The 20487-nt window shown below is 39.7% G+C and overlaps 1 protein-coding gene across 4 annotated transcripts in view; it reads right to left on the reverse strand.

Moving 5' to 3' along the window:
- Positions 1–2061: 2061 nt before the first annotated feature.
- The window catches only part of tex2 (testis expressed 2), a 153579-nt gene continuing 135153 nt past the window's right edge, over positions 2062–20487 (reverse strand). For 3 of the 4 annotated variants that reach the window (XM_080209347.1, XM_080209346.1, XM_080209348.1), the window contains 4 exons: positions 12723–12848; positions 10962–11171; positions 8602–8722; positions 2062–4260 (listed from right to left, as the gene is read on the reverse strand). In XM_080209347.1, coding sequence (XP_080065473.1) covers positions 4135–4260; positions 8602–8722; positions 10962–11171; positions 12723–12848 — 583 coding nt within the window. In that variant the 3' untranslated portion in view covers positions 2062–4134. The remainder of the gene's footprint in view (positions 4261–8601; positions 8723–10961; positions 11172–12722; positions 12849–20487) is intronic. The other variant, XM_080209349.1, reaches the window with a different exon arrangement.

A 20487-nucleotide genomic window follows, 5' to 3' on the forward strand; every position in this document is an offset into this window, starting at 1 on the left:
TTTTCTCTCACACCCCAAAGCTGTGCTCTGAGGCTGATTTGGTGTAACAAATTGTCCCTAAATCTGGTTTCCAATGTGGAATGCCATAAGCATAGACAAGGGTCATGGGTGGAGAGGAGGGGACTCAATGTTGAAATGGCAGCATGGGCTTGTTGGGCTGGAGGGCCTGTGCTGTTCTTTGTAATATTTTTAAGCTGGGTCCCTGTTGCTGTGAGGTAGCAGTATTAAGCAGTATATTCCATCCAAATCAGTGATCTCTACCATCTAAAAGGACTAAGGAAGTTTCCCCCTTTAAGTCATACATGCTGGAAGGGCCAAAATCTTGGAATTCCATGACTGCATCATTTGTGCCTACATCACAGACTGCAGTGGTTCAAGGTGGCAGCTTACTACCACCTCAAGGGTGATGAGGGATGAGTACTAAATGCTAGCCCAGCTGTCAATACTTATATTCTGTTACCAATTAAAAATCTAGACTCATAAGCAAAACAAGTCTAAAGAGGAATTTTACTTCAGCCTCAAAACATCCTTAGGCTTGAATCCCAACAGGCAACAAACTGATCTTGCTCAGCAACTTCAACTCCAGATGTAGAGAGGGTTGGGTAATCTTAATTCTGCTGCTGAGAAAAGGCCTAGAACACAAACAACTTTGTCATAACAACATCTTGTTCCATCAGCAGAACAAGTACCAAATGTCATGGTAACACCTTGACACCTGCTCAATACATCATCAGAGCAAGGGACCAAAGTGCACATCACTGCACCCCCTACAGGACCACTTGAGAAAACTTAGGTCTAAAAAATCAGTAGCACAGATTTAAAGTGATAGGCAAAAGAATCAACAAGGTACAAGGAGCAACTTTCATACAATGAGCACATAATAGGATTTTTAATGCATTGGTTGGCACAGTGCTGGATACAGATACAAAACCAACCTTCTTTTGAAGGTTGCTAAAATACTTGGGGGAAAATTGCAGGGATGTGGGAAAAGCAATGGAGTGGGATTAACTGGATAGTTGTGAGGAGTTGATGTAGACTTGATGGGCAAATTGAAGTATTTGTTACTAAAGTAAACCAGTGGTGGGGGTTGCTGATGTGATAATTTAACCTGAGGATCACCACACATGAGGCAAGGAGCAAGTCTGAAGAAGATGGGTCTTCACAAATGACCTCAGCCAGTATGGCATTTGAACCCATGCTGCCGGTATCACTCTGCATCACTAACTAGCTGTCCAGCCAACAGACTAAATTAACCCCTCGTATAAATATGCTACAATAAGGTATATCTCTACATCAAGACAACTTGATTTGATTTTTCTCTTTTTGATCTGTTTAGCCCTCCTGCCTCCCAGAATAACTGACCAAATGCTCAGTTCACAGGTTAAAAAGCTGTTAACAATCAGAGTTGTCAGCATCCATGAAACAACATCATAGCATAAGTGAGCTACTTCATCAAGAGATGAAAATACTGAAATTGAAAATAGATGGAGATCAGAACTTGGAATTCTTTACTATCTGGATATGTATTATCTTAATCTTCAGAATACGTGGTTTAGCAATTCCAAGTAGTAATGGCTACTATTTTGGCACGAGTAATTATAGTACTATTTAGCTTGGTGACAGTTGCCCAAAGAATAACAAACCACACAAGTTGCTAGACTGAAGAATTTATTAAATAAAACATAGCAAGCCAGTCCTTCACAATGTTAATTTGATTATGTGAAGTACAATATGACAATTTATAAGAATCTTTATTTAATTTGGATTATATATAGTGCATTTAGTCCATGGACTCATAATTCATTATTGCACACTTAATTCAGGTCACACAAAGGGCCTGACTACAACAAGACATGCAAAAACTTTTTTTCCAATCGGCAAATATTGCCCATGGAAAGTTAAGTACAGAATAGCAAGAATGTGGGTTAAGACTGGAATGCAGTCAAATTGTGTTGTGGCCTTCGCATCCCTAGTATTAGATTGAAACAAAATACAATATTGTGCCTACAGGCCTAAATTAAAACAAATGTATAAAATTAAAAATACAACTTTATACACATCTTAAAATATATTACTTAGCTTTAATTAAACATTCTGCAAATCATCATCAGCTTTCTCATATAAACTTCATCTTGAAAGACAATTTGTTAAATCCTTCACACTGTAGTCTTCATTTTCTATTTGCAATTCATGTAGTGAATGGCAATTTATGCACAAGTTGAATGTCTGCTGTGGGGAAACTTATGGCTCAAGAAATACATGGAGAAAAAATATACTGAAAAGCCAAGACAAATTATAATAACCAAGAGCACAGTGGCACTGAAGTACAAGTAACATTGACATTTCTGCAGACCTTATATAGAAGCATCACATACAAAACAAAGGCTCGGGATGGACACCCATTTTCTCACTGTAGGGGAACTAGAGAAAATCTGGTTTTAAAACAAATGTGACACTTTGAGTTGGCCTACATGACAGATTTCCTTATGCAACATTTTTATAGCTTCCCCTTCATTCAGAAAAATGCTATCAGGATTCTTCACCGTAGTTTCAGTAATTTCCAGTAATTAAGAAAAGTTAACGTTTTTAATGAGAACATATAAAATGTTAACAAGTGGAATTTGAAAGGAAAGTGCCTTCTCAATTACAGAAGCAGCAAGAGCCTCATGTCGTTTGGTCTTATTTTGTCAACCACATAACCTTTAAAAGTGAACAGGAGATCCATTGTCATTGGTTATAGTTGTGACTGGCCAATTGCTGTCAGTGAGGAACACCTTTCACAAGTCCTAACAATGCTATAAAAGTTGTGAGCTTTTTAAAAAAAAACTAGTATCAGAAAAATTGGATTAAGTGGTCTGATTATTACTTAACCTGCTCACTTAGATTTGAAAATTCTGACTCAGTTTACATTTATGAGGGACTTGTCTCCGTTGAGATGTTTCTACTATGCACTAGAATGATGAGGGAGAAAAAAGACCCAACTAGAAGTAAGTACCTTGCTCTTAAATATACCTATCCACTATTATGTGGAGCACTCTTAACTAAATAAATCTAAGGATTGAGTTTCTGTTATCACTGCTAGATCATAGAAATGTAATCTGCAGTGGATAATAGCACTGTCCTATACAGTATAATATTTTTAAGGAATTGTAACACTTTTTATAAACCATAAATGTAAAACTTGAAAAATATACTTTTATATTATTTATCACAGTGGTTGTCACATTATCCTATAATTCCTCTCTCTTGCACAGACACCACGTGAAAGTGGATTACTTCAGGAGCTGGTTGATCATGTTATCTTCGATCATGTGAACTAATAGGGAGATGTCAAAGAGTTGAAAAAGTATCTTGTGCAGCTATTTTACTCCTGAATTTGGGCAAAAAGGATGTGTCCATTTATAATGTGCATCCAACGAACGGTAAAAACGTAAGTTGTACAAAAGTAACTTACCACATAATTTATAAATTACCATCCAGATATAAAGGGAACAACATTGATCTTGATTGCAGATGCAAACTTACCAGACTTTGTGTGCAGACTGTCAGCAGAACCCAGTCAATAAAAGAGGATGCAGTTGCAAATACACTTCTAATCATAAATCACCACAAAGCAATGAGCTGCAAGTATCCAATAGCAACTTACATAAAATTAGCAATTATAGACCAGCTTTGTCATTTTAGTGATGCATTATACTGTACTTTATAAATACTCAGACCCAACAAGGCAATCATGCATCAATTCTGCATCAAGGTTGTCTTAGGCAACCATACAATTACATGGATCTGGAAATCTTCTCTCAGACCTATGAGAACCTGACTAAACTGAAGCATTTCAGGGCAAACAAGTCATTTACAAGTACAATTACATATAGTCTCTCTATACATATCTGGGCTTTTATTTTCTTGGAATGACCTAGGCGATAAATGGGTTATAACAACATTAGCTGTTAACAATATGCATAAAGAGAGAAAGAGAGAGACATACACTCAGCAAACTGCACATACTGAGTACAACAAATTGCAAGTATTCCTGGAAAGGATAGTGGCACAAATGGTCCAAAAGACAGATGGTACAGCTGAAAGCACATGAACAGCAACTTCATAATACTGTAAACATAAAACTTTCGTACATCACAGTCGTTCAGCAACTTCTGTCGGTGTCTCCCTTAAAGGCCACACTGTGGATGAACGTGGGTCCATGGCAGAATGCATTATTGGAACATACACATCATCCATATTTGGCATAACAAATATTTTCTGCAAAATTCAAGTAGAAATTTAACTATTAGAATTCTATTAAAGCTCTCATGTCCATCGCAGTGCTACGTACGTTTAAAATGATCCAATGTTACCTTAATGAAATGTGGAAGGCAGAAGAAACTAGGGCTAACGGTTAAAAGGTCATAGTACAGAAAACTGTGAAAATGTTAAAGAGACAATTTGAAAGACACTATACCTGAACGAAGGTGCAATTGCAACAGGTAGTCAAATTAACAGCAAAAATTGGTATAAACGGCTACAATAAGACATGGCTGGAAGTTGAATATCCAAGGATACTCAATATTTAGGTAGGTACAAAGGAAAAGGAGGTAGAGTGGTATTGTTAATGAAATCAGTGCAACAGTAAAAGAGGATACTGGCTCAGAAAATCTCAATGTAGAATTAGTCTGAGGGAACTAAGAAGCAACAAGGGATGTAAAACATTAGTGGGAGTTGTCCAGAGGCCTCCAAAACAGTAGTAGTAAGGTAGACGGGTGGCATTAAACAGGAAATTAGAGATGCGTGTAACAAGGCTGCTACAGTAATCATAGGTGACTTTAATCTACATATAGATTGAACAAATCAAATTAGCAGCAATATCATGGTAGATGCATTCCTGGAGTGTGTAGAGATAATTTTTTTTAGGTATGAGTGTATGCATTGCTACAGTTATATGTTCCTTTCTGGAGCAAGAGCGCACCAAGAAAAGCAAAGCTGAGTACGAGAGTAAACTTGCAAGTAACAGAAAAGCATGAGGTAAACAAAATAGAGCAGTGAAGACAAATGTAGGTCCCCTACAGTCCAAAACAAGAGAATTTATAATAAAGAACAAGGAAATGGTAGAAAAAGCAAACAACTACTTCAGTTCTGTTTTCATGGTGGAAGACGCAAATGAATTCCCAGAAACGCTAAGGAATCAAGGGTCAACTGAGGAGGAGGAGGAAGTGAAGGAAATTAGTATTACTAAAAATAGTGCTGGTGAAATTAATGGGAATGAAAGCCAATAAATCCCCAGGGCCTGATAATCTTCATCCCAGGGTATGAAAGGTGGCAGCTATGGAAATAGTAGATGTGTTGGTTCTCATCTTCCGCAGTCCTGTAGCTTCTAGAACAGTGGCAGCACATTGTAGGAGGGCAAACGGCATTATTTTTAAAAAAAGGGAGAAAGTAGGGAATTACAGACTGTTTAACCTAACATCAGTAGTCGAGAAAATGCTGGAGTCCAGAGCCGCGAGGTTATGTTACAACTGTACAAAACTCTGGTGCGGCCGCACTTGGAGTATTGTGTACAGTTCTGGTTGCCGCATTATAAGAAAAATGTGGAGGCATTGGAAAGGGTGCAGAGGAGGTTTACCAGGATGTTGCCTGGTATGGTGGGAAGGTCTTATGACTAAAAACTGAGGGACTTGAGGTTATTTTCATTGGCGAGAAGAAGGTTACGAGGTGACCTGATTGAGGCATACAAGATGATCAATGGATTGGATAGGGTGGACAGTGAGAGCCTTTTACCTCGGATGGAGATGGCTGACACAAGGGGACATAGCTTTAAATTAAGGGGTGGTAATTATAGGACGGATGTCAGAGGTAGGTTCTTTACTCAGAGGGTAGTAAGGTCGTGGAATGCCCTGCCTGCAGCAGTTGTGAACTCGCCAACTTTAAGGGCATTCAAACGGTCAGTGGATAGGCATATGGATAGGCATATGGATAGCATTGGAATAGTTTAAGTTAGAGGGTCATTAGATTGGTTCCACTGGTCGGCGCAACATCGAGGGCCAAAGGGCCTGTACTGTGCTGTAATGTTCTATGTTCCATAAAGGATGCAATAACAGGACACTTAGAAACCATCAATGGGATAAGACAAAGTCAACAAGGATTTATGTTTGCAAACCTACTGGAGGTTTTTGAGGACGTAGTCGGCAGAATAGATAAGAGTCGACCAATGGATGTGATAGATTTGAATTTTCAGAAATATTTTCAGAAAGTCCCACATAAGAGGTTGGTGTGGAAAATTAAGAGAGTATGGGATTGTGGATAATATAATATTAGCATGGATGGAACGTTGATTAGCAGACAGGGAACAGAGTAGGAATAAATGGATCCTTTTCAAAATGACAGGCAGTGACTTGTGCGGACTCACAGGGATCAGTGTTTGGCTCCAGCTATTCACAATGTACATCAATAATTTGGATGAGGAAATCAAATGCAATATTTACAAGTTTGTTGATAACACAAAACTTGGTGGGAATGCGAGTGGCGAGGAGAACGTTAAGAGGATTCAAGGTGATTTAGACAAGTTGAGTGAGTGAGAAAAAAAACATGGCAGATGCAATATAATGTAGACAAATGTGAAATTATCCATTTCAGATAAAGAAGCAGAATGGCACAGTATGACTTAAATGGTAATAGATTGGGAAATGCTGAAATACAAAGGAACCTGGGTGTCCTAATACACCAGTCATGAAAGCAAGCATGCCAATAGAGCAAGTGCTTAGAAAGGCAATGGTATGTTGGCCTTCACTGTAAGAGGATTTGAGTACAGGAGCAAGGATGGCTTATAGCAGCTGTACAGGGCCTTGATGAAACCACATCTGGATATTCTATGCAGTTTTTGTCTCCTTATCCAATAAAGGATATACTCGTCATTGAGGGAGTGCAGTGAAAGTTTACCAAACTGTTTCCTTGGATGGCAGAATTATTGTATGAGGGGAGATTGAGTCAACTGGAATTTCCAAGAATCAGAGGGCATCTAATTGAAACATAAGATTCTTAGATGGCTGGACAAACTGGATACAGGGGATGTTGTTTTCTCTGGCTGTGGAGGCAGGGAGAATGAGTAAGGGCAGGATATAAGGTAGGCCATTTAGGACTAAGATGAGCATCTTCACTCAGAGGATGGCAAACCTGTGGAACTCCCTACCATAGAGGACTGTGGAGGTTTAATCACTAAACACATTTCAGGAAAGAGATAGGTTTCTAGACTGTGCAGGAATTTGGTGTTGAGACCATATCAGTTATGTTCATTTTGAATGGCAAAACAGGCTTGAGGGGTTGAATGGTCTACTTGTGCTTCTGTTTTCTATGTTTGCAGCCTCCATCAAGTTTTACTTGCATTATAAACAAAAGGAACTGTTATTGTTAGAAGTAAAACACTTACAACTTGTGAAGAATGTTAGAAACAATAATTTACTTAAGTTTAAAAACAAATTCCAGGCATTCTTCCACACCCTGTGCTGGTGAATACCACCAAGTCACATCAAAAATAACCAGTAAAGAATAGATGAAGCTCAACCACTAGATTTAGTGCAGTACTCAAAACTATACTTTTGGATGAAAATCTGTAACATCTTATCTAAATTAGAAATACTCCAGTGTATGTGTACATGACATATTTCAACATCAACTAAAGAAAATGTTCTATGGCGTAAAGGAGAATAGCTAACAATACTTTCCATATAAAAGTACTTCCTTGTGTATTACCATGTGGGCCGTCACTTCTGCTGAGAAATCTGGCTTTTGGTAGGGGACAGGGAAACCTCTAAATTGCGGGTGAAAGTCAGAACAGAGCCAGGAATAATCTTTGAGGCCAGTCTTCTGTCACCATCATCCTTTATTTACAACGTGCTCAAAGTGTTGCTGGGCGGCTACAGAGCACAGGTCAGCTCTGGAGTCCTTCAACTGCCGGCCTGATCTGTAAACTGTCTGTGCTGTTATATGCTCTGTCTGAGGCCAGTACTCTCCATTCACCTGACGAAGAGGGAAACCTCGGAAGCTTGTGCGTTTACTATCAAATAAATTGGTTGGACTTAAACCTGGTGATGTCAGACTTCTTACTGGGCCTGAGTAAAGCCAGCTGGTTTAAACACCTGCCGCTCCTTCCCTATTGGGCGAGCCTTGACTCGCCTCATAGGGGAGCTTGTATTCTACAAGGCCATGGAGAAATTTATTGACAATTCCCCATGGCCATCATAACACAGGGAGCGTGAAGAGCTTTTACAGGCAATGAGTGGTAAAAACCTGGAAGTTGTTGCCTATGAGCATGGTGGAGCAGAGCTGTGAATGATTTCAAAAGGAAATTGCTGAGGAATTTGAACAAAATTCAAAAAGGAACAAAAAACAAAAGGACCTTGAACAAAAAAAATTGTAGGCCATGGGGATAGAGCAGAGGAGTGGGACCAACTCGATTCTCCAAAAGGGAAATGGCATGCACTTGATAGGCTGAATGGCCTTGTTCTATGTCATAATGACATTATTTAACAGGGAGAATGCATAAGGGAAGAGGGCTAGAAAGAAGAATGGAACAGCAGTGAAGTTTTCAGGTATGCTAAATAAGTTTCTTACCTGGAACTCTTGTTCAAGTTTCTTTTCTATCCAGTCAGTAACATGTGCAAAAGTAACTTCCCGCTCACCCAGTTTGGGTCGTGCTTTTAACTCTAGGTGTGGTGGCATTCGGAAACCATACCTTTGAACAAGAATTAAAGATCTCATCAGTCAACTTCAGGACATTTAAATCAAAATAATAAACCAGCTGATTGATTTATCAGCATTACGGAAACTTAAATCCACAGAGAAGCAATAGGACACAACAATGATTAATAAAGAGAAAATGTACTTCAGCTAACATACTGATAAAGGTTCAAGTTAAACAGACACTTGGTTTGCAAGTTTATCTGATCATCGATAACAAAATCCTCCCCCAGGACGTCGCATCTGCAAACCTCCTCCCCCAGGACGTCGCATCTGCAAACCTCCTCCCCCAGGACGTCGCATCTGCAAACCTCCTCCCCCAGGACGTCGCATCTGCAAACCTCCTCCCCCCGGACGTCGCATCTGCAAACCTCCTCCCCCCGGACGTCGCATCTGCAAACCTCCCCCCACCAGGATGCAGGCACATCTCCCCCACAATGCCAGCATCCGTAATTCCTCCCCTCAAACACGATGCCAGCATCTGCAAACCTTCTCCTGCATAACCAGTATCTGCACCCCTGCCTCCCACGATACTGATGTCTGTACTCCCCCACTATGGTATCAATATCTGTTCCCCGCCTCCACCATCAGTATCTGAAATATGTAAATAAAAGAAAGAGGGGATGTGGGCCATTCAGTTCCTTGAACCGGCTCTGTCATGGCTGATCTTCTACGCACCTCCACATTCTTGCCCTATCCCTTGCTTCCCTTGATCTGTCACAACATATCATTTGCTTTCCTGAATTGCTTTGTGTATTTGATAACAAGACCTTTGTGATTCCAGGCCCACTCTTAACTGCTCTCTCAAATGAAAGACCAAGTCAATCCATTGGATCAAAAACTGTGACAATGGTTCAAAGTGGGGAGACGGCTCACTCCCATCTTCTCAAAGGTAATTCAGGGTGAACAAGAAATGCTGGCCTTGCCAGCAACATCTATTCCCCATGAATGAATAAATAAAAGCTGCACTGCATTTCCTTCCCTCAAACAGCAGCATTCCAGTTTGGAATGCCAATAAGACAAATTCCAGCCTGGATATAAAGTTATATTAAACAACAAAGGATTGGAATGTCACAAATGAACAAAGTCCCACATTCTAAGACAGTTAATGGAGAAAGCCAATCTATATTTTCTTATATATTTAGCAATCTCATCACTTCAAAAATGCATAATATGTCACTTTTTAGAGTTATTGCAGTAATGGGTGAACATAAGAAATAGGAGCTGGATAGGCCATCCAGCCTGCCATTCAATAAGATCATGGCTGATCTGTCGTGTCTCAGTTCCACATTCCCGCCCTCTCCCCATAACCCTTAATCCCCTCACTTATCAAAAACCCATCAACCCGCGTCTTAAAAATATTTAGCGAGGCAGCCTCCACCACTTCAACGGGCAGAGAATTCCAGAGATTCACCACCCTTTGAGTGAAGAAGTTCCTCCTCAACTCCGTTCTAAACCGCCCCCCCCTTTATCTTGAGGCTGTGCCCCCTAGTCCTACTGTCCTTTCTGAGCGGGAAGATTCTCTCCACCTCTATCCTATCCATCCCATTCATCATCTTATACGTCTCAATAAGATCTCCCCTCATTCTTCTAAACTCTAACGAGTACAAGCCTAGTTTATTCAGCCTCTCCTCATAGCTCAACCCCCTCAACTCTGGAATCAGCCTAGTAAACCTCCTCTGCACTCCCTCCAAGGCCAAAATATCCTTGCGTAAATACGGCGACCAAAACTGCACGCAGTACTCCAGCTGAGGCCTCACCAATGCCCTATACAGCTGCAGCAAGACCTCCCTACTTTTACATTCAATCCCCCTCGCTATGAAGGCCAGCATCCCATTAGCCTTCCTGACCACCTGCTACACCTGCAGGCTGGGTTTTTGCGACTCATGCACAAGGACCCCGAGGTCCCTCTGCACCGTTGCCTGCTGCAGTTTTTCACCCCGTAAGTAATAGTCCTTCCTACCATTATTCCTACCAAAGTGGACCACCTCGCACTTGCCAACATGAAATTCCATTTGCCATTTCCTGGCCCATTCGCCCAGCCTATCTAGATCCTTCTGCAGACTCTCCACACCCTCCGCGCAATTTGCCGTTCCAACAATCTTGGCGTCATCAGCAAATTTCAACACCATACACTCGGTTCCCTCGTCCAGATCATGGGTGACCAGCTATAAAATTGCCTTGTAGCACCTGAGTGCAATTCCATTGAAATTTATAAGTGAGCTTTCCCTTACCATATTCTGTCAGTAGGTGGTGGTGGAATATTCACAGCTAGTGTTCCTTTACACTCCTGAACCTCAACTGTTAACAGCAGTGGTGTATTTGAGACCTCTTCAATTTTCTTCTTAATAAATTCTGTTTCTGTGGCTTTCTGGAAATACTTTGACTTTGTAATTTTATCCACAAGTCTCATTATTTTGCTTGGTCGATGTCCTCCCACATACCTGCGTGCAGAAAATAGTTCATTTCTTATCACTGAGCATTCTGCTAATTGCCATTTTGTTTAATTCCATGGTAATGGATATTTCTAAATAAACAGTTTTCCCATACATTGAATATTCATGGCATCTTCAAACATCAATTCTGAAATTCATTTGTGTTGATGGATTACTGATGGTGTGGAATCATGTTGAAAAAGCAAATTAAATACACCAAGAATGGAAATCATGCATGCTTGCCATGGGGCAGCATGGTAGCAAGTGGTTAGCACTGCTGTTTCACAGCACCAGGAACCTGGGTTCAAATCCCAGTTTGGGTCACTGTCTGTGTGGAGTCTGCATGTTTTCACTGTGTCTGCATGGGTTTCCTCCGGGTGCTCCAGTTTCTTCCCATATTCTGAAAGACATGCTAGTTAGGCGCATTGACCAGAGGCAACTAGGGGAATTTCACAGGAACTTAATTGCAGTGATAGTGTAAACCTAATTTGTGACTAATAAGTAAACTTTTCAAACTTTTAACTTTTGAATGTTTATATTCTTGTATGTCTTTAACTCACACAAACTAGAATAGTCAAGAGTTACATTCTCAAAATTAGTAAAATAAAATTTACACCTTGCAGCAGGATTTGGAAATGTAGCAGAACTGATTGGTTCTGTGGAGTGTAAACTATTACAGCCCTCTTCAGTCCTATAATGAGAAGGCAGGTGTACCTTCATCTATATTTCTGCAAGCATAATCAACTTTATTAAAGGGAAATACGATGCTGCCATGATCCACATTAGAGTAGAACATCTTACTGTCATCAGAAACCTAAACATTTTATCCAGGATCTTATTACATATTGTATGATAGACAGAAAGCATACACTGTTTTGGAAAGGCAGGGTTTGTTGCTTAAATGTTTCACATAAAACTTTCTCACTTCCATCAAATATGTGTGTGCAGGGTGGGGTAGAGGAAGTGTGTCCTGGTGGTGCACTATCAGCACCATTTATTGAGCTGCAGACCAGGTTGCCAACTTTTAATCTCAGCTGGAAGCAATCCATAGGGCAAGGAGAAGAGAAAGTAAATGCAATTAAACAAGATGTGCAAAATTATTTGAAAGCTATCTAATATCTCAGAGTACCACAAATCTCTCGCATGTAATTTATGGCAAATCAGCAATTCTTTCAGAGCAACTGGATTAATAAAACAGATTATACGGTGGGTAGAGTTCACTCTACAAGAGATATACTAGGATTGAGCATTTCTAATATCTGGTTAAATGTTATCGAAATGTTCAGTGATTTTATTATTCTCAGTCTCAATTGACCTACCATTTTAACCACCATTAAAAAGGCATGCTGCACAGCCATCCAATACTCCCTTTCCCCCCCCCTTGTTAATGATTGCCAATGCAATAATTACAAAATGGACATTCTATTGTTTTAAAATTAGAATCAATTTGGAACATAAACAATTAGCATAAAGATAAGCCTATTCTATGCGAGTGACAAAAACATAGATCAATTAATGCACATTTAAGTTACTTTACAATGTACAATAAAATGTTCATACCCTTCTGCTGCTGCTGCTAAAGCCTTGTCTCCTCCCAGCACATCCTGTGCATCTTCTTCATCTGAAGAACCGGCACTTGAAGACTCCTCATCACTATCAGCAAGACAATAGGCTTTTGGTCTACTCCTACATGAGGAGCATTAGAGAGAGGAGAAAGAAAAACAGGTTCAAACAATTATCCTGTTCCACATGATATGTTTATAAAGATTAAACCAAATAGGATCATGCAGAAGAAAGCTATAAAAAGTATTATGAAAATTAAATTATTTTGCTCCCTAAAAGTTGAATTTTATTTGGATTCCAAAAGGTTTTCCAAAACATACGATGACGGAAATTTACATTTTCTGAAACTACCCAATCTATTCTTTTAAAAGCATGCAAATATAGAGTTCCATGTAAAGAAATCACCACACTTTCTTAATGTAAAAGGAACCATTCTACCAAGGTTATTCCTTGGATCTAAAAAGAGATTCTACCAAGATGTATAGTCTTTTTTTCCATTCCTAACTCCCCTCCATTGCTATATTTCTTTTGAAGGTTGGGGTAAGATTTAACCAGCGTCTGCCCTTCAGTACTTCACCAAAATGGCATTCTTTATGAAGAAATATCAAAAAGTAAATACCGAGAAACATCAGCGACAACTCCAAAGATACTTTTGTCAAGGAACTGAAACCAGGCATTCCTGGTCAAGTCAGTCAGTACACAATACGGTGCATCTACAAACAGAACTCTTGGGAGGGAAATACACTTTCCCTAATTTCTTGGTAACTACTACATGAGGGATTCCCAGTGTACAGATGTGATTGTGTCCTTTGGAATTTTATGTTTCCATGGGATGAATGGATAGAAATGCAAGTGGTCAATTTAGAAAAAGCCTGGCTTGCAATGCTTCAGAATCATAAAAACATTAAACACAAGATTTTGACATCTGTGTTGAAGGCTCATATGGATTTAAGAATAACAGACTAAATTCTGTTTAAATTTCTATCCTAATGATATTGCAGCTACGTAAGCACTTCCAGGTATAAATGGCTTGGGAATCTATTCTGTGAAATCCACAACGAGCATTAACTTCATTTTTGTAATTGATATTTACTGACAGGGACGAGTAATATTTTTGTGTAATTGTTATGCATCATCATTAGACACATATAATTCCTAAGTTTATTAAGTGTTAATCACTTGCTATTTATTGGATACAGTCAGCGGTGAAAATATTTACAAACTATCACTACTGATTTGGTAAATTCCCCACACACCTTCAATTTCGTTCCATAGAGAAGGAGCATTTTAAGTGATGCAAGAAAACTTAGACCAATTTTGACCCTACCCTTCCTCTACAACAGATGATGTAACATTGGTAATTGTGTTCTTGAGGTTACAAATGTCAGTCAAGACTGGGCCATAATCCCCTAGTTGAGAGTCCAACACTTTTATCATTGCAGTAATTAAACTGTCTCAACATTATAAAACAAATAGCTCAAATTATTTCTATGCCCAACACTACTTGATTTATTATTTCAATTAAGCTTCAAGATCCACTGTTTTTATAACACTGGCATCAGAATTCATCTCTGTAAATTAGTTGCACTGTGTAGCAGAGATGGAGTATTTTCAATGGAGAAAAAACTATTAAAGATTACCTCAGAGAAAAGTTCAGAGGATGCATCATATAATATCTGATTGGAAATTCAACATATGGGAAAATACAGGACTTAGAAAGAGTTCAGTAGGGAACTGGGTGGCACTGTGGGTAAAACTATCCTTTTACCTCTGAGACCCGGCATCAAATAGAGATCAGATTGTTGGGATGAAAGAGTCCTCTGTCTGCTGGCTGTAATGAAATGAGTCTGGTCAGTCTCAACCTATTTTTTAAATGGGTGCAGGTCCATATTCCAAAACTGCCAACAATTTAACACCAACTGGCAATCTCAAGCACAGTAAGAAGTCTCTCAACACCAGGTTAGAGTCCAACCAGTTTATTTGATAGTAATCTCACAAGCTTTTGGAAATGGTGTTCCTTTGTCAGGTGTGTGGAAGGTTCTGATCAGAGAACCTTCCACACACCTGACAAAGGAACACCGTTTCCGAAAGCTTGTGAGATTACTATCAAATAAACTGGTTGGACTCTAACCTGGTGTTGAGAGACTTCTTACTGTGTTTACCCCAGTCCAACGCCGGCATCTCTACATCAATCTCAAGCACACCAAGTATACAGGAAAGCTGATGGAAAATGGCAATGCTGCACTTTTGCATTATGGGATACTCCCTGAACTTAGCAATAGGACATTGCTGGGACCATGTAGAGATATGTAGCATTTGGCTGTAACTTTGAATGCTTAGAGTTTCTGTTGAAAGTAAAAACAGCAAAACTTTTTTGTTTTTAAGTTAATATTTCTAATTGTGAGTTGTACAAATATTTTAGAATATATTGCTAAATGTTAATTTATTTAAAGAAAGGAGGAAGAGTAAATTGTTACCCATCCAGTTTTTGCAAATATACATTAATATGTTTATTTCTTTTCTAATAAAATGTGAATGTTTCACTGCAATCTTTAAGTTTTCTATTGCCATGACAGACATAGCATTAACAGCTGACAGCGATTATAATAATGTATATTTTTACAAATGCATCAAATGGATACAACAAAAAGAAAAAAATGAAATAGACATTTAATAAGTAGTCAAATTAACATGTTTAAATCAGCAGTTTGACTAAACAGTTGCTAAGGGCGGGCTTTATTGCAGGTTGTAAAATGTTTTATAACTGCACTTTCCCAAATTAACTTTGAAGACAGTTTACTTATATCTACAGTGCTGGACTTTCAACTAGGATGTATTCCTTTTGAATTCTCAGTCTCAATTAGAGATAATTAGAGATTGCATAAGGCAGTGATAGTACAAATAGCAAAATCTTCATTTATTAACATAATAACTTCCTCATTCCAACAAGTGATCTGTGGCTATTTCCATTATTATCGAATGACTCTTCAAATCCTTTATAATTTGGCATCCACCTAATGTTTCAGTATTGAAGTACTGTATTGCAATTTTCCAAATTATCTTATCAGAAGATATGATGCAAGATATAATGCACATTTTGTAGGTTTGATTCAAACTATGTGAACTTGAATTGTTGCCTTTATGCCTCAGTAATCCAAGGGAGAACACCCTCAGAAAATTTACCTATCCATCCCAGGAGACTGTGTTACTTAGATACTGATCTGGATAATGGCTTAGCTGTAACTTGTTTACTGTACTAAATTCACTCTAGTCCCTTAAAAAATCATGTTAGCATACACGCTCAGGAAAAAACTGCATGCTTACCAAAATGCAAAGATGTAAAGGGGAACCGTCATCATGGGAGAAGAACAGGGACAGCAATGTCTCAAATGTCAATTATCGTTACATGCAAATAAAATCTCTCAGTACAAGTTACATCCTTGTATATTTCAGAATTGAGACTTGTCTTGTCAAATACTTTTCTATGACGATGCCCCTTTAATAACAGGCCATTATGGACAGATAATTCCATGCACACGCAGGATCAAGAAACAATGTTTACTTTTTGAATGGAATATTGACAAAAATACATTCCCACATCTTACAAATGCTAAATGGATTGTATATTACATTTACCACTCACCAGAATCACACAAATCCACAGATGATTCCGATCAAACATATTATAAATGGAGAAATGAAGGAAAAATGTATAAACAGAAGTTAGTGAAAACAGACCTTTCAACTGAAAAGCGCACACAATTGTGCAAAGAGTTGGTATTTTAATTTTAAATAAATTAATCTTGTGTTGCGTATACAAGATAACACATTGCTGCATATGCGTGCGCGACAGTGGCATGGTTAATGTTATTCGACTAGTAATCCAGAGACTTGGGGCAATGCTCTGGAGACATGGGATAAAATCTCACCACAGCAGCTGGTGGAATTTAAATTAAATTAATGGGTGGGATTCTCTGGTCTTGTTTGCAGCAGGAACCATTGCAAGTTGAATGAAAAATGTGGCATTCCAGCTAAAACTCCATTCACTTTCAGTGGTATCGGAAAATTCCATCCCCGAATAAGGACAAACTATTTCGGCCAATAAATCTGGAATTAAAAGTTGGTCTCAGTAATGGTCACCATGAAGCTATTAACAATTGTCATGAAAACCTATCTGTTTTCAAGGGAAGGAAATGTCCTTACCTGGTTTGGCCTATACGTGAATCCAGACCCACAGCAATGTGGTCAACTCTCAAGCGCCCTCTGAATCAACCTAGCAAGCTTCAGTTCAAGGGCAATAAGGAATGGGCAACAAATACTGGTCTTGCCAGCAACATCCACATGCCATGAAAGAATAAAACAACAATGTGTGTGCATAGATAGCTTGTTAATAAATGCATTAAAAAAAAAAGAACTTTTGGAAGGTATTTCCAGTTAAATAAATTATCAAAGCAAACAAGCAAAATGGTGGAATATATGAAAATCATAACAGACTTAACATTTCACACAAAGGTGAAACAAATTTTGGGAGGTGGGTTGGGACAGAAATTGATACATCAGATTCCTCACAACCCAGAATGATAAAATAGAAGTAATTTTTCTGCTTCTTGCCTGTAAAGGCGGTGTTTGAAATGAGTTGGATAGTAGCAATTATAGCCACCCTCCTCCACCTGACTGAACTTGTTCTCACATTGACCAACTTCTCCTTTAACTAATTTCCTCCAAATAAAAGGTGTGACTATGTGTACCTGTACGGGTGCTAACTATGCGTGTGCGCTCTCCCCCTTCCTTTCCTCAGCACATTGTTGGCTATATCAGTGCCATTTCTTGCTCTCAGCCTCAACCAGAAGATTTCATTAACCTTGCTTCCAATTTTCACCTTTCTCTCACCTTTACATTATCCATCCTAGACTTTTCCCTTCACTTCCTCAATTCCTCTATCTTCATTTCTGGGTACACACTATCAATGAATATTCAATGTAATCCAATGACTCCCAATAGTTACTTTGACTACAATTTTTCAAATACTACTTCTTCTAAAGGGTTCCATTCCATTCTCTTTGTTTCCCCACGGCATTTGTTCTGATGAGGTAACCTTCTATAGGAACATAGGTTTTAGGAGCATGCTTAGGCCATTCAACTCTTTGAACTTGCTCTGCCATTTGATAGGATCATGGCTGACGAACTGTGATCTCAAATCCACTTTCCTCTCTACCCCATAACCCAGAGCTCCCTTGTCGATGATAAATCTAACTCAGTCTTGAATAAATTCAATGACCCAGACTCCATTGCTGTCTCATCAAGAGAATTCTTACAGGCTAAGAGTCTCAGAAAAAATATTTTCCTAACCTCAATCATTAAAGAGGCATCTCCTATTCTTAGACTGTGTCCCCTAGTTCTGGTCTCCTCACAAGAGGGAACATCCTCCCAGTATCCATCCTATCAAGTCCCCTCAGGATCTTATATGTTTCAATAAGATCACCATATTCTTCTAAACTCCACTGGGTACAGGTCCAATCTGTTCAACGTATCTTTATAAGATAACTTTTCAACCAGGAAAAAGTTGAATGAAATTCTATGAGCTGCTTCAAACACAATTATATCCTTTTTAGGAACAAAGGGACATAGCAGCAGGAGTAGGCCATTCAGCCCCCACCAAGCATGCTGCATCATAAAACTTGATCATGGCTGACCTTCTAGCTCAACATCATCTTCCTGTACCATTCTATGTATCAATTGATGCCAACGGTCCACTTTGGTAGGAATAATGGTAGGAAGGATTATTACTTACGTGGAGAAAAACTGCAGCAGGCGACGGTGCAGAGGGACCTCGGGGTCCTTGTGCATGAGTCGCAAAAACCCAGCCTGCAGGTGCAGCAGGTGGTCAGGAAGGCGAATGGGATGCTGGCCTTCATAGCGAGGGGGATTGAATATAAAAGTAGGGAGGTCTTGTTGCGGCTGTATAGGGCATTGGTGAGGCCGCAGCTGGAGTACTGCGTGCAGTTTTGGGCGCCGTACTCACGCAAGGATATTTTGGCCTTGGAGGGAGTGCAGAGGAGGTTTACTAGGCTGATGCCGGAGTTGAGGGGGTTGAGCTATGAGGAGAGGCTGAATAAATTAGGCTTGTACTCGTTAGAGTTTAGAAGAATGAGGGGAGATCTCATTGAGACGTATAAGATGATGAATGGGATGGATAGGATAGAGGTGGAGAGACTCTTCCCGCTCAGAAAGGACAGTAGGACTAGGGGGCACAGCCTCAAGATAAAGGGGGGGCGGTTTAGAACGGAGTTGAGGAGGAACTTCTTCACTCAAAGGGTGGTGAATCTCTGGAATTCTCTGCCCGTTGAAGTGGTGGAGGCTACCTCGCTAAATATTTTTAAGACGCGGGTTGATGGGTTTTTGATAAGAGAGGGGATTAAGGGTTATGGGGAGAGGGCGGGAATGTGGAACTGAGCCACGACAGATCAGCCATGATCTTATTGAATGGCGGGGCAAGCTCGAGGGGCTAGTTGGCCTACTCCTGCTCCTATTTCTTATGTTCTTAATGGTATTTCAAAATCTATTGACCTCTGCTTTGAACATATTTAATGACTGAGTTGCTGCAGCCCTCTGACGTAGAGAATTCCAAAGATTCACCAGCCTCTAACTGAAGGATTTCCTTCTGATCTTGGTCCTAAATGGCCCACCTGTTATTCTGAGACTGTGTTCCTACTTCTAGGGCAAACATCCTTCCTGCATCGACTCTGTCAAGCCCTGTAAGAATCTTGCACACAGCTAAGTTCTAGAGAATATAGACCCATGGTCCTCAAACTTTCCTCATAGGATAATTCCACCAGCCCAGGGATGAGTCTAGTGAACCTTGGTTGTACTCTATGGTCACTATATCCTTTCTTAGGTAAGGAGACCAGAACTGCACACATTACTCCAGGTTAACAGATCGAAAACAAAGTAGGCTTTATGCAACAGCAGCAAAACCTCTTTACTCCTGTACGTAAATCCCCTTACAATAACTGTTTGTTATATCTACATGTTAGTTTTCAGTGACTTACAAAGAACACCCTAGTCCTTTTGGGCATCAACATTTTCCATTCTTTTCCCATTTCAGAAATATTCTGCGTCACAGTAGCACAGTGGTTAGCACTGCTGCTTCATAGCTCCAAGGACCTGGGTTCAATTCCCAGCTCGGGTCACTGTGTGTGGAGTCTGCATGTTCTCCTCGTGCCTGCGTGGGTTTCCTCCGAATGCTCCGGTTTCCTCCCATAGTCCAAAGATGAGAGTGTTAGGTTAATTGGCCATGATAAAATTGCCCCTTAGTGTCTTGAGATGTATAAATTAGAGGGATTAACTGGTAAAATATATAGGAATATGGGCGTAGGGCCTGGATGGGATTGGTGCTGCAGACTCGATGGGCCAAATGGCCTCTTTCTGCACTGTAGGGTTCTATGATTCTATGTTTTTCCTACCAAAGTGGATAACTTCATACTTCTCCAAATTATATTCCATGTGCAATGAGAAATCTTTTGAAGCCATTTTGTCTCTCACTCTCAATTCACATTCCCACCAAGTTGTCTCATCAGCAAACTTGGAAATATCACATTAGATCACCACATCCAAATCACTGATATAGATTCTGGATAGCTGTGCCCCAACCACTATGATGTCGCACCAGTCACAGCCTACCAACCTGAGAATGATCCATTTATCCCTACTGTGTTTTCCGTCTGTTAATCAATCTTCAATCCATGCCAATATATTGCCCCCC

This window comes from Carcharhinus amblyrhynchos, chromosome 21 (genome assembly GCF_965287045.1).
Source record: "Carcharhinus amblyrhynchos chromosome 21, sCarAmb.v2.hapA, whole genome shotgun sequence".
NCBI classification, from domain to species: Eukaryota; Metazoa; Chordata; class Chondrichthyes; order Carcharhiniformes; family Carcharhinidae; genus Carcharhinus; species Carcharhinus amblyrhynchos.